The sequence below is a fragment of the Leptidea sinapis genome, chromosome 44 (assembly GCF_905404315.1).
Source record: "Leptidea sinapis chromosome 44, ilLepSina1.1, whole genome shotgun sequence".
NCBI classification, from domain to species: Eukaryota; Metazoa; Arthropoda; class Insecta; order Lepidoptera; family Pieridae; genus Leptidea; species Leptidea sinapis.
Window position 1 is genome coordinate 5,454,593 of NC_066308.1, and position 15,875 is coordinate 5,470,467.

General features: G+C 35.4%; 1 protein-coding gene across 1 annotated transcript in view; it reads right to left on the minus strand.

The window, feature by feature from the left end:
• LOC126977235 (probable sodium/potassium/calcium exchanger CG1090) overlaps positions 1-15,875 on the minus strand; it is a 52,716-nt gene that overhangs the window by 13,164 nt on the left and 23,677 nt on the right. The window contains exons 5-14 of the mRNA XM_050825964.1: positions 13,966-14,107; positions 13,166-13,276; positions 11,887-12,064; positions 10,369-10,515; positions 9,591-9,679; positions 7,713-7,825; positions 5,805-5,927; positions 3,333-3,417; positions 1,954-2,118; positions 1,191-1,293 (exon numbers count right to left, since the gene is read on the minus strand). Coding sequence (XP_050681921.1) covers positions 1,191-1,293; positions 1,954-2,118; positions 3,333-3,417; positions 5,805-5,927; positions 7,713-7,825; positions 9,591-9,679; positions 10,369-10,515; positions 11,887-12,064; positions 13,166-13,276; positions 13,966-14,107 — 1,256 coding nt within the window. The remainder of the gene's footprint in view (positions 1-1,190; positions 1,294-1,953; positions 2,119-3,332; positions 3,418-5,804; positions 5,928-7,712; positions 7,826-9,590; positions 9,680-10,368; positions 10,516-11,886; positions 12,065-13,165; positions 13,277-13,965; positions 14,108-15,875) is intronic.

Here is a 15,875-nt window from a genome sequence, read left to right on the forward strand (position 1 = left end):
CAGGATCGAAATGTTTAAGGTTTGGGCAAGGGTCAATTTTGACGCAAATAAGTCAACATGGCGGCAAGTAGTGAGAAATAGCCCAGATGTATGTTACCTATACTGTACGTGGAAGAGATGGTAAATCAAAAATCAAAATCAAAATGTTACTTCGTTAGATTTCCATTTAAAAACAGTTTTCTTTGGAGATTTGGTTAAAATCCAAGTCCGTGGCAGACTTCGTCATATTGCTTGTAGCGGTGTCGCCATTACATTTCCTTCCCTAAAATAAAACACGAGAAGCGATAGCTGGTCTATTCGTAATGGGCGCTACTTGGTGTGACTGGTCGATCCTATCATCGGGTACACTGCGTTTACTTGTTGGTTATATAAAGTTTACACATATTTTGATACAATCTGTAGTTCAATATGTATCTTCGTCTGCTTGTGGAATCAACCAAACTTTTTCATAACTGGAGAATGCTCTCGGTGGGGCAGCACCTTCCCGGTACCGGTTACTGGACTATTCATCAGCAGTCAGGCACGCATGGAACGAATCTTTTTTACTGTGTATGCAGCAGAACTTAGTCTGCTAAGTCTGCTAAAAACGTAAGAAATAAGTTGTCTATATGAGGGCCCTATTGGAGTTTGTCATTTAACCTTATTATAAGAACTTAAATTTCTCCATTCCAAGACGTTTACCAAGACAACCGATTAATAAAATATTTTAAAATAATTACTCTAGAACGAATGTGAAACAATACGGTCCTTATAATAGAATATCTACAACATTCAATGATATTAACGATCATGACGTTGACATTTTTCACGACACGTTTAAGTCATTTAGAAATAAAGTTGTAGAAAAAATAACGACCACGGTAGATAATAGATTGTATTAGATTGTTAATGACTTATTAATTCTTACTTTTATTTTTTGTAATTTCAAACTTACTACTTTATGATTTACACTGTATAGTTTCATTACATTCATTCATTCATTTACATTGTATAGTTTCTAGAATTAAGCTTTATTACTAAGTTAATTAATTTTTTCATAATTAATATGTTGAATGTACCTAATTAGAATAACCAACCTAGAATTAGTATGTAATTGCAAATCAATTGTTAATGTTAAGTTGAGTTATTGTTGGTACATCTTAAATAAATAAATAAAAAATAGATTAGAAAAAAAAGATCTCGTTACTCACCCTTCCTTAATGACAGCCAGAGAAGATAGAGCGTCAGGCACTGATACTCCAGCTGCCACGAAGGTTAGACCCATCACCGTGTCCGGTATACCCAGGGTGTAACCTGTCAAGTTTATTGAAAGTATTTGAATATTTTTATAAAACTAGTTGCCTATGGACATCCGCTACTCCGAAGGTTAAGAGATGCATGGCAGCCTCAGACGGTAGTATTGTGCAGGGGCAAACTGGCAAGTCTGTCTTGATGGTTGATGAAAAACCGATTTAATTATTGTTTATGGAAGTTATATTATTTTGGCGCAACAACATTTTTGCTTCATTAATGTTTTTTCTTATGCCAAAGAAGTAATACTTCTAACGCGTGTACATAAGTACCTACTCACATTTTTCTTTTTACATTTTCGTTCGTCCGTAGCACCAATGACATCTCTTTAAGACTCTGGTGGCGGGCGCAGCATGTCGCGAACGGACTATTATTATTAGCTTAGATCATTTATACGTCTAAATAGTCTCTTGCTGTTACACAACCGACGAAAACAAGCCAGGAATATTAGTTTACTGTGTGTGACAAGGTATGTCTTACACTCGCGATTTGTATGACACTTTATGTTAGTGTGCATGAATTTCTCAAAATAGAGGTTAGTTCTGAACACAATTTTTTCGACATTTTCACAGATGTTTTAGTCTATGTAGAAGTATGAATGATCTAAGATTATTAGGTAATTTAATAGCACGGTAATTTGGTGGACACGATAAAAGTTCTCACCGATGACAGTGATCATCCAAACCATGAAGTAGGAGTAGAAGGAGATCCAGAGCATGGAGATGACGAAGGTGACGGGGTACCAGCGACCGCGGCAGTCCGGCATGGTGTGGCGGCAGGACCAGTGTACTGGGAACGCGATGTACCAGTAGAAGAGCTGGAAATGATCTGTGGAGTGGACACATTATATATTGATATGAGAACTTCTTTAGTTCTTCTTCTTAACGTATAAACTTGTGGAACACAAAACCGCGTTACAAGCCCGCCTTGTTACTGTTTATTTAAAAACCATTTATGAATATAGTATTTTCTTTGAGTGTTACACATTTAATATATAAAACACTTTTTGAAGGATTAAAACACTTACATTACACGTGTAACTGTGTTTTTACATTAGATTTTTACGTAAAAGTTACATTTTTATTACCTACTATTTCAGTAAACCCGACGCGACGTTTCAAGACCTTTCCAGATCACAAGGTACCAAACTTAAACAATAAAAAACTAATAGGACATCTGGAATCGAACCGGGATCTTCTGCTTTCCGGATCACCCAATGTCCCATCTGAGCTATTTAACAACTACTTGTATATAGTGGCGAAATTTACCTTTGTATTTTAATGTTATTGTAGCAGTTTCTCATTAAAACACTGATAAAACTACATTTTTGAATTTGAAACCTAGTTAGATCGATTTATCGCCCCCGAAACTACACATTAAAATCGTTGGAGCCGTTTCCGAGATTCAGATTATGTATACCTATACAAGAATTGCCCGTTTCAAGATATAATATGATATTAAAGGAGATGGCTGTTTACTTAAATTCAAATTCAAATAGTTTATTTCTCAAAATAGGATGACCGCATCACTTTTTGAAGTCAAGAAAATATACAAATAATAGAATAATACAGTCCTACTACTTATAATTTAAAATAGTATGCAGACCTGAAATTATTTACATTGCTTTAATCCCATGCACTTTTATCTGTTATATAATCTTTAATTGTATAATAAGCTTTTTTTTTAAAGTTTCTGCTTAACAAATATTTTAAAGTTTTTTTAATTGTAGTTTGCAAATTTCTTCAGGGATTTTATTATAAAAAAGGACCCCTGAATGATTTGTCTATTTTCGTTAGCCTTGTAGCATGAATCAGAGCAATATTATGTTTATTTCTAGTGTTGCAGTTATGAATGTCACTGTTTTTTTTAAAACGATCTATATTTTTATGCACAAATATTAGGTTTTCAAATATGTATTGACATGGTGCTGTTAATATGTTGATCTCCTTAAATTTATCTCTCAATGAATGTCTACTGGACAGATTGTAGATTGCTCGAACAGCTCTTTTCTGCAGCACAAAAATCGTTTGAATATCACTTACTTGCTCCAATAGGTTTGACGAGAGGATCGATGGCTGTCTCTGGGTTGTATTCCTTTGCTTTGTAATATGCTGGCGGTAGTGGAGCCTGCATTACAAAATTTTCTTTAATAATAATAATAATCTTTATTTGCGAAAACTGCCACCAATTTTTTTACAAATACAATAAGAAACAATCAACATTATATGAATAAAAGAAAAAGTAACAAAATGAAAGTTAAAACAAAAGAGATATTAAGTAATTCTTTAAAAACATGGAAGGATTATTTCAACAACTTAGATTAACTAAGATAACAAAAAGGAAAGTTCTCAGCACGTTACGTTAGGATGTAATTCCTAGCACTGATGTTATGAACTTCCTAGATTTTTTTCCGTGCAAGCTATCGTGGCAGTAATGTGTGAACAAAATAATTATAATATTTAAATATTTATCGTATCCTTTAACCAAAAAAACTCAAAATTTTATAATTTTATAAATGTTAAACGAAAAGATATATCACTTAGTGATGTGGATACACGCATAACGTACATCCGCACTAGCTACACCTGTATATAATAAAAAAAATATATAAGTAGATATGTTTATGCGTTTATGCGCTCCGAGCGCGCTCAATAGATATGGCGAATGAACGAATGCTTACCTAGTTCCTAGCCTAATTAATGAATTACCCACTGATGTACGGAACTGTATAAATCCTCATACTTAATATTAAGAAAAAACTAAAATCATAATTTTTAAGTCACTTAAAATAAATATATTTACACAATTTATCTGTTCTGTAGTTAATGTACCTAGATTTAACTCTTTGTTAGCATATATTACAAACCCGTGTGGTTTTCTGATGCTAGCTTTAAGTATTTTCTTTTGTAAACTTTAATGTAAATAAATAAAAAAATTAAAAAAATATATTATATTAATTTATGTATAAATTTTATTTTGAATAATTTTATGATAGGACATGAGATTCGAATTAATACGAAAGCCCGATGGACTAGCGTTCATGTTCATCACCGCACTCACTGCCGACCAGCGGGTTACGTTAAACAAGTTATTTATTATAAGATGCTTTAGAGTCCACCTTCCAAATTCCACCTTCGCACGACACGCCACAAGTTAGGATATCATCCTCACCACCTGGATGTGTGGCGGTCCTCCACAGTGCGATTTTCAAGGAGCTTTCTTCCACGTACTATAAAGCTGTGGAATGAGCTTCCTTGTGCGGTGTTTCCGGGACGATACGACATGGGTACCTTCAAAAAAAGCGCGTACACCTTCCTTAAAGGCCGGCAACGCTCCTGTGATTCCTCTGGTGTTGCAAGAGATTGTGGGCGGCGGTGATCACTTAACAACAGGTGACCCGTACGCTCGTTTGTCCTGCTATTCCATAAAAAAAAAAAATAGTCAATTCGACAAATATATCCCAAAGCGGTTTCTATAAGTGAGCTTCACAATGGAAGTTCCTTTGAGGTATACCCAATATCGGGTGAAATTCATATCAAGTGTGCAAAAATAAAAGTGTCAGTGTAATTTATTCACTTTGTGATAATATATAAATATTATCATAAAATGAAAATTTTTACATGTACAGTTTGTTTCGGCTCTTGTTAATTTTTTTGGAACACGTCATGCTCACAAATATTTCAAATGGATCAAAGTGTGCGTGCGCGATCACGTAGGCGTGACTGAAGCTCACCCTCCCTTCACCCTAGTTGGTACTAGGGGTGGGAGGCTAGGAGTAGGTAGTAGGAGGTAGGAGGAGGAGGTAGCTAGTGAAATTTCTGGGCAAATGAGACTTAACATCTTATGTCTCAAGGTGACGCTCAGAATTTTTGGAGTGTTTCAAGAATCCTGAGCGGCACTGCAATGGACATGGCGTATCAATTACCATCAGCTGAATGTCCTGCTCGACTTGTCGCTTAATTTCATAAAAAAATATTGTAAGTCTGAAAAGCGTCTGTAAGTAATCTACGTGAGCGTTTTTTTTTTTTATGAAATACGAGGACATGATCGTACGGTCAACTGATGTTAAGTGATCAAGTTAAGTGATTTTCTTAATAACACCGCATGAAGAAGCTCATTCCATAGCTTGGTTGAGATGATATCAATAAATTATTTATTAATACGGCTTTACTCACGTTTTTGTCGGTGTCGGTACCGACTAGTTTCGGACCATTCCGAAGTCCTTCATCAGGGTGAGTGTGGTGGGTTCGCGATAACGTCCCACCTCTTACTCTCATTTATTATTATTATATCAATTAATAAATTAAATGATATTCTATTTTCGTAACCTTTTGGTAAAGCATAACATTAGCTTTAAATAATGCATTATTTAGCTGAAACACAGAAAAAAATGTTCCTCCGTATTTAAATAAAAGTAAAGAACAGGGGCATACCTACAGTAGACAGAAGAAAAATTCAGAAAGAAAAAACAAAGTCAGAAGGAATATGAATGGAAGAATCAGCTACTTCCCTACCTGTTGTGTTTTCTGCTGCTCTGCTTGTCCAGGCGTCTGCGGGCTCTGGACGTTCTGGGTCTGTGATGTGTTCTGGGTGTTCTGGATGTTCTGGTTGTATACTGGAGTAGGCCCGGCCTGTTGCTGGAACATCATATTGCATATTAAGTATTAGTAAGAGATTCGTAGTATATGTAGGTGCAGCGGTATCATCTCTTTTGTCATGTTCGGATTAGACGATGTTGCTTCACTTATATTCTTATTGCTTCTTATTTTTTCTTATCATTTCTTAATACAAATGGCACTTTAAGATAGAAGAAGGTGCTCTTAAAAAAATACGGGTTGCCGGGAGATTTTGAATATTTTGGAATGGTAAGGGAGTAATTTCGCACGAATTGCTTTATATATTATCATTGTAAAGTACTAGCATTTATGTGTTTAAATATAATATTCATTTATTGCGGTATCGTACACAAAAATTACAATATATATTACACTAGCTGACCCAATCAATCGATAAATAAAAAACCTAAACTTTTGTATAAAATAAACTTAAAACAAACAAAAGGAATTCTTTTTTAAGTGTTATTTACCCGTGTTTTAAGGAAGTTTATTTTTTACCTCCTGAGAAAGTTAGAAAGATATAAAAATTCTAATTTGATTTAATGAATTTGAAACTATTATTGTTATTTGATTTCCGAACGACTAGGGACACATCAAAGGAAAATCAGAATTTTTGTTTTCACTAAAGAAGTATTCACTTATAATTTTGTACATCAACAATTGTTGTCTTATTCTCTTGTCAAAACATGTCCCAATGTTTATGATTATTGCTCAAATAAACAGCAAAATTACTAAGATTTACTGCAGAGCTGTACGCGAAAAATTTATTACAACAAAACAAACAAGATTAACCAACGTAGGTAAAAGGTTAATCTCATACTCAGCTATCTCTGCCACCCAAGCTGACTGACTGCAACACCAGAGGAATTACACGAGTGTTGCCCCACTTTATATGGCTCCCTCCCCAAAGTACGACGGCTAGTTCTCCGATTCAAGTAGGGTACCTCAGAAGGGCTTTTTGTTATTTATTGTTCGAAATATAGAAGAAACAAACTATAAAACAATTTAAGCAATCCTCATGAAATTTAACGGCCTTACAAATAAAATTGGCATAAAGTTATAACTAAACATAAACCAAGAATATGTAAAATGTTTACAAATAGACATTTTACTTACGAATGGTTTGTTCGGACGTATAACGTTTCCCGCGTTTATTTGCAAGGCAGCTTGTCATTAGGAAAACTTCAGAATTATCATTGTATTGACAGAATTGTCAACGATAATGTAAACATTTTGCATTTTCTTTGTTTTTCATCAGTTATAACTTTATACCAAGTTTATTTGTAAGGCCGTAAGTGTTTATGTGAGGAACAGCGAATTCACTTATTCTAAACTTGAAATATTATAATATTTATTACTTAATATTCTAAAAATAACCAATTAAAGTAGAAAAAACTTTCATAAAAAAATAACATGAATGAATTAAATAGCAACGCGGATACAAAGCAAAATAAAAACAAAGAAATACAATGGAAAAAATGAAAAAATGTGACAATGAGACACCCAGGCTATTCTCATTAGTAATAGGCATTTCCTTGAGTATGTGGCCATGGTCGGCGGCACTCATTCCCAAGGACTCTAATGCAGTAATACTTTGCCCCTGTTATATTATTAAAGTGAATGGATTTGGTGGACTCCAAAAGTTTGGTATCAATAATAAAAGTATACTTAAATTCTCCCGGGGAATATTCCGAAGAGCTGTTTCACCTGATCTGAATAGAGTAGATACCATTGCTCTCAAATCTTTATATAATATGCTATCGGCGCTAAAATATTTAAAAGGAGATTTAATTGTTGGTTGCTTACCAGAGTGGTTTCTTCCCAGGCATTGTTCGGGTCCCAAGTAGAGTTGGGATCCCAGACGGGCGCCGGTTCCGCGTTGTACGCCGCATTGTCGTACGCGCCTTGAGGGTTGTACGCTGAAAATATAATTTGAAGTTAGTGAGTTTGATGTTATAAAACTCATCATTAAAGTCGTTTCAGATAATTAAGGAGGGTGTGAACATGATGGAGATTTAGAATAAAATATGGAGGAGGCGGAAAGACAATATTCCAGACGGAAAATAAATGGACGGCTCACTCAACCGTCAAGTGTGTAAAGAAATGGAGGACTCATAAGGCTCACGCACAATAGTCCGCCAAATCGAGATGAATAACTGAGGAAAGCGGGATTGTACGCGTAATTTATAATAATTTGATCTTCAATATAATAATTTGTTCTATAAAAGTTTATAATCGTTTTAATATTCACTAACGATTTCTCACATTTATATTATTTGCATTTGAAAAAGTAATATAAATAAATATTTATTTAATTAAAAAATACTAGATTTTTTTTTATTTATATACATACTTACTTTTAAATACCTACAAAACATCATAAGTAAAGCACTTATGATGTTTTGTAGGTAAAGGTTAATATCATTGTAAATATAGTCATAATATAGTGTACATTTGTGTAGATAATTATTTCTATTGTTTTCTTTTTGTGTTTTTTAATTGTTTAATTGTTATAAATTTAATTTACTCCGAATAGCCATAATGTAAAACATTATTTATTTCTATTTAATTTAAATTAGTTGTATAAACACTTTTTCTATGTACCTAACATTGCATAGCTCAAAGTTTTACATGTGGATAGCTTACCTGACTACAATTTTATTAGACATAATATATATTATTTCTTTATGTACCTACTCTGTAAGTTGTAGTTGTTCGCATTTCCTAATAAAATAACATTTCCATCCTTGCTGTCCATCAAGTAAAAACTACATCGAATGAAAGTTGCGACGTATTAATTGGATTTGATTCATCTGTTATGACAATACAAGTAACAGAACACATAGGTCTCCTTGAAATATATACCTACGCCTGGGCGGTAAAATACACGACGCGGACGGCGGCGCGGCGAAGTTAATTTGATTCGGACAGCGACCAGTCTCGGCGGCGTACCGCGGCGTGGCACGCAATACTTTTGTCTCCCCAAGATTGCTTAGCGGCCGTGTAAATCATGTATATGTATGCGTGCGTCAATTCGGGCGCACCAGTATGAATAGAAAATACTGTCCTATTACTGTATTATGCTATTACTGATGTTACTCGTAATAATTTAGTATTGGATGAACAAACCTCGAAGAAGAAACGCTTACACAAATAAAATTTGAAAACAAATACAAAACAAAAAACCCGTCATAAAATCAGGTATACTTTGTTCAACTCTCAGGTTGTGGCTTCATCTACAGGATCTACTTTACAGTTGATAACCTGCTCAACCCCAATATTTGCATATTAGGAAATTGACTTGAGATGTTGAGAGTGTTGAACAAAGCATACAAGATTTTATCACGATACGTCACTCGAACGGTTAAACCAGTTGGCAGACTAGCACGGAACGCCAGAGGTCATGGATTCCAGTCCCGCATCGTTTATAAAATTGTGTTTTCAAATTTTATTTGTGTATTAATCCTAGAAGGTAATCACTTTAAAAACAAAACAAATTTTGAAGAAAAACTTATTTAAATTATAATTACATTCGTATGAGATGTAAAGTAATACTGATATAAGCCTGTTTTCAAAGATTTCAACTGAAAAATATTTTATACTGAACATTATTGTTAATCATACTAAATAATTGTTCGTAAATAATTTCCGAATCCCCTGAATCACAAGGTGATAACCACATACCTGGTGGTTCCGTTGGTGACTCATTATTCTGACCTTCGACGTTAGCGTAGGGTGCGGAGGCTGCAGCCACGGCTGCAGGTACTCCACTTCTGTAAGTGATCACCTTATTTAATTTGTTTAGTTAGAATAGGTGACATAAAATATTTTCATTTTCTTGATAAAATTTGTTCCAAAAATAATGTATTATTAAATAATATCACTGAATTCTCCTGTTTAGCCTGTGGTGTGTAGTGCGACCAACACGCGGATAGGAGAAAATTGCTCAAAAGGTTTTCGTTATTGATTTTGATTGAAATTGAAAGGAGACTGGCGAGCTTGAATGTATTTTGCGCAGTTGCGCAGTTGCTAGAGATAGCGTACATGTTAGAAACATAGAGTTGTAGGAGGGGCTGAAACTTGTTGAAGTTATACTTCTTTAGGCGCGTTATGGAAAAATGATGAGAGTGAAATTTAAGATGCGCACGCATCACTGTAATACAAAAGTAATAGGGTGAAGTTGGTTCCTAAAATTTTCTGACGTTTGCGATATACGTTATTTTTTTTGGTTTCTTCGTCCATTATAGGACAGGCAAAGGGTTCAAGCCCGTACAGCCGTATTCATTATTTAATAATTAACTGTTAAAGCCATCGTTGCAAGATTTTTACAATATTGTTCTTTCTACAAACGTAGAATAGCACAAGGAATAAATAATTTAATGAATTTTTGCTTTGTTAGGCCAAAGAAGTATAACTTCTTACGTGCATACATAAGTACACACAGACATTTGATTTTATATACTTGTAGGTGACGAGCGCGGCCTGCTCCTCTCGTGTCGGCAGCTTGAAGGGCAGTGGCCAGGTGAGCACCCAGCGCTCCAGCTCCGTGTTGAACCGCAGCGCCACGCAGTACACTCCGTACATTATCAACATAAACAGCGCCTCGGGCCTGCGACACATCACTTAGTAACAAAAACTGTCATGCTATGTGTGTAAAAATCACTGATCTCTACTGTATACCACTGGACTGGCCGGCTGTCAAAGTGCTTTAGTGTCTGTTTGATATTTGCCATTTTGGCGCTGTTGGCCATGTAGCGAGAGTCTACAGTACTAAAACTATTGAAGACAACCTCAGCAAACATCGATAGATGGTAGGAAACTATTGTGTACTTTTGCGTAATTGTGTACAAAAAAAAATGTGTACTTTATTACGTAGATTCTTGAAGTTTAAATAACACGGAAACGAACTAAATTAATTCAAAATGCAAAAATACTTCAGAGTATTGTACGTTCCTTCGCAGCCATTTGCATTAAACGTCAAAATTAGTTCTCTGGACACTCGCGAGTGGCGCTTAAAATAGGCACAAAAAAATTGCTGTCTAGCATTTGGAACAGCCTGTCCAGTGCTATTTACACAATAAAATGTAACCACTGCAATATTTGGATGTCTGTCAAGACGAAACATGTGTCTAGTAGATACTAAATTTACAACAACTTTAGCTATAAATATTTGATGCAAAGAAAGAACTTTGATTTTGACCGCTCATGAACCACATCCAACGCCGAACATCAAGTTGCGTACATCCGTGTCATTCGCGATATAAATAAATAAATATTGACACACTTTTACACAAATTATCTTGCCCCAAACTAGGCATAGCCTGTACCATAGGTACGAGACAATGATAATTATCATTAAAAATTAGTGTTTATCATATTATAAGATAGGTATATTTTAAAGTTAGATAAATATTATTTAGTTTTATTACATTCATTATTTACATCAAATTAAATTACATGGCAGATGGTAATCACTGGTTGGCTTTGCATAGGGTTTCCTAGTGAGCCAGAGGAATTTAATACATTAAACAAAAAAATGTTTGACTTATGAGACTTACATTGTAAAAGTTATATCAGGCATTAAGTAACAATGTTTGTAATTATAATAAACTAGCCATTCCCGCCCGCTTCTCTGGGCGAATTTTACAAGGATATAAATTAAATTTTATTCATCTATTTACAAATACAATAAAAATAGAGCCATAAACGGTAGGTATAATGGTGGTAGTTTCATGTCGATACGATCAGTGGTTTAGGCGTGAGTGAGCCTCAAACAAAGACCATTTTCATTATATATAATATATATAGACTAGCCGTTCCCGCCCACTTTGCTGGGCGAATTTGAAAGGGAATGAACGTTGGAATTCAAAAAATAAGTAGCCATTATATATATATATATATATATATATATATATATATATATATATATATATATATATATATATATATATATAGATAATTCATAATTAAATTAAATTACCATGAAACGTAGTTATTGGCGATGGTGCACAGCATCACCAGGATTGAGATGGCGTAGAAGAAGCAGTCCCGGCATAGTGGCCACCAGTTGAGGTGAGACACGGTGCCGGCGCAGAGCGCGCACACCGATATGACGAACATAATGTTGAACACAGCTGATCCGATCACACCCGACACCCCTGGAACAATTCATTGAGGAATCATCAATAATACCGGAAATATATCCAAAACATTTTTTTTTATATCAAACGGGCAGGAGGCTCACGGGATTTGAGAGTTGAGGCAACCACGCAACATCCGCAACAACAGGTGTCAAGAGATGCGTCGCCGGCCTTTAAGGTGGGAGTATGCTCTTTTCTTGAAGGTCCCTAAGTCGTATCGGTTCGGGGAAACCGCAGCCGGTAATTGATTCCACAAAGTGGTAAATCCAAAACAATGTAAGTAAAAAATTGGACTACAAAAATAAGGTAAAGAATAAAAGTAAGTGATGTATTTTATGACCTTAAGGGAAATGACGAGCAAGACGTTCAGCTGATGGTAATTAATAAGCCTCGGATACGATGCCCATATTGATGAAATCATAATTTTGCGCGGCGGCCATCTTGGATTTCATAAATGATCACAAATTCGTTCTCTGCACCCTCAAGAACCTCAGATACGATACCCATATTATTGAAATCATAATTTTGCGCGGGAGCCATCTTGGATTTCAAAAACGATCTCAAATTCGTTCTCTGCACCCTCAACAACCTCGGATACGATACCCATATTATTGAAAACATTATTTTGCGCGTCGGCCATCATGGATTTCAAAAACGATCCCAAATTCGTTCTCTGCACCCTCGAGAACCTCGGATACGATACCCATATTGTTGAAATCGAATCTTATCGATATACGTTCGAGCGATTTTTACCTACAGTATTACGCATTATTTTCAATATTGTATGTTTTTTAATACTGTGTGACATTCAAAAGTGCCTGTTATTGTCTAATCGAAATGAATATTTAGAATCTTTGAAACATTTTATGTAGATTATATAAAGCTTGATTTGTTATTAAAAACAGATTACTTTAAGAGTGCTTTATATTATCTCTATATTATCTTTAAATATTTGTTTCAGTTTGAGGAAAGGTTTTCTTCCTTATTTTTATTCGTTCTGCAGAAATTTGATTCCTTATTATTAAATTTTATTTACATAATCTCTAGTTTTTTTGTTACGTGACGTTTTGTGCCAGTTTACTTAAAAATTAGTTTCGAAAGAAATAATTTATTTATTACCGATGTCATCTTGCGCACAGAAGACTCCAATGACCACCGTGGCCAGCTCTGGTGCTGAGCTTCCGGCGGCCATGAAAGTAGCACCAGCTACGTCTGGAGTCAGCTTCAACTCTGAAAATATTAGAAAAGTCAAGTTGAGAACACACATTCAAAATAAATTGAAACAGTATGGGCGTGGCTTAACCGCATAGTAATAATCACTTTCACACCAATACTAGGTAAAAGAGATAGCTAGATATAAAGTGTTCAAAACCATTACAGTTCACGTAACCGCCATTTAACATTTTTTCAACTTGTGATGGTTAAATACAGTATAATAATTTTACCATAAAGTATTGCCAATAGCAGTAGTCAAATACGTGGCGCCATGGTCTACTTTGGTGTTTTATTTCTATCGAGAAAATTTATTGAAACCTTGTATCAATTCTTGTAAAATAAGCAATTTGTTATTTTTTTTAAAGTGATAACCCTCACTTCTGAAATTAATTACACATAAAGAAAATTGAAAACAAAATTTACACATCTCAAATCAATTTCCTAATATGCAAATATTGTGGTCGAGGATATTATCAACTGTAAAGTAGATCCTGTAGATGAAACCACAACCTCAGAGTTGAACAAAGCATACAAGATTTATCAACGATAGAGGTCGCGGTTTCGGGTCACGCATCGTTAATGAATTATGTTTTAAAATTTTATTCTCGTAATTTTTTAAAGTGAGTAAGTTGCAAAAATGATTTATCCAGCATTAGAAATTATGCAAATAAATGAAATTGATTAAGTAAATTAAGTACTCTTACCCTCACAGATGCGATCTAAGCTAGAGACGAAGTATTCATCACAGACGATCGCGAGTCCGATGAAGGTGAACGCGGCCACCAGGACGTGCAGGATGAGGCCGCCATGTTTCCTCACCGTCTGACCCATCAGCGGCCGGGGAAACTGTTGGGATTGACCAAAGTTTATTTTTATAAAAATTAGGGACGAGACGAGCAGGACGTTCAGCTGATGGTAATTGATACGCCCTGCCCGTTACAGTGCCCAACCCAAAAATTCTGAGCGGCACTACAATTGCGCTCGTCACCTTGAGACATAAGATGTCAAGTCGCATCTGCCCAGTAATTTCATTAGCTACGGCGCCCTTCAGAGCGAAACACAGTAAAGTTTACAAATTATTGCTTCACGGCAGAAATAGGTTGAAAAGAATATCCTATGTATACGAACCAGTACTTTTTTAAACATTATCTGATAGCGCTAAACCAACAGAGAATACAATGCTGAAGAGAAAAGAGAGTGAGGTGTTACCTTTTGAGTATTTTTTATGTAATGTGGATAAACGGGCATGAGGTTCACATAATGGGAAGTGGCGATTAAACCGCCCATGGACCACAGTACTATAATAGAACAGTAATTTAAGTTAACAGCGCCCGAATCGACGCAAGCAAACATACACACCATTTAAACGACTGCTAAGCAATATTGGGGATACAAAACTATTCAGCGCCACGCCGTACGCCGCCGAGACTGGTCGCTCTCCGAGTTAAATTAGCTGCGCCAAGCCGTCCGCGTTCTCAATATTTTTATATGTGCCAACCCTAGGCTCCCCCAGACGTAGGTATAAATTTCAAGGAGACCGCTGAGTTACGCTACTGTTATATAACTTGTATTGTTCTTGGACATCCGCAATACCAGGAGTCAAGTGATGAGCTGCCAGCCTTTAAGTTAAAGAGTATGTTTTAAGCTTAAAGGTATCACAGTTCTAAAAAACTGCATTAACAAGTTATGTGTGACGAGTAAAGGAACAACCTGGTGTTATGCCATAATATAATTTCGCCCACAATTTATTTTATGAAAGAGGACCACAAAATAGCGTACCGGTCACCTGTTGTGAAGTGATCACCGCCGCTCAAATTCTCTTACTAACTCTTTTAGACAGGTGTACGCGTTTTCTTATAGTAAGTACCTATGTCCTATACTTCTGGAAATGCCGCACAAGGAAACTCATTATTGATTGTACGTGAAAGAGTTCATTGAAAGCCGCACTGTGGAGGAATGCCATACATCCAGATGATGATCTAGATATCCTAATTTGTGGCGTGTTGTGGCTTTTCGATAAACTCGCCGTGATAATCCATGCGCCAATTATTCTGACACTCACCGATGGAATATTTAATGTGTTTGTCATTAGTAGTGAGATAATAACATTTGCATAGAAGAGTGATCATGTTTTAGATAGCGCCACGTAAAAAAACACGATAAATGCTAAACACATTTGCGTTGCGTCGACAAAATAGGCGGTAAAATTACTTGCATGGAGAAGGAAATCCACTGCAAGCGTCGGCACCGCACTATTGGTTGGTTAGTCGAAAATTGTTTCCGCGCTCAAGTTCATGTTGTTTTGTGTTTTAGACATTAAAAGAAAAATGATTGATAATGTTAATTGTTTTATGAAGCAAGCAGCTAATAATGTTACCTGTCATAATTTAAAATAATGATTGACAGACCTATGGAGCTGCAGTTTTGAATAATTATTATTTGCTTACATGACTTTTGTAATTGAAAAAGTAGAAAAGTCCTTTATTGTTACCCATTTAGCATTAATTTTCAAATTGTCTTTGATTGTATTAAGATTATAAACTACTCCGTGCTTGCGGTCGTCAATTTAAGGCATAATATTATTACTAACTCAGTAATGTCACTCGTTACGGCG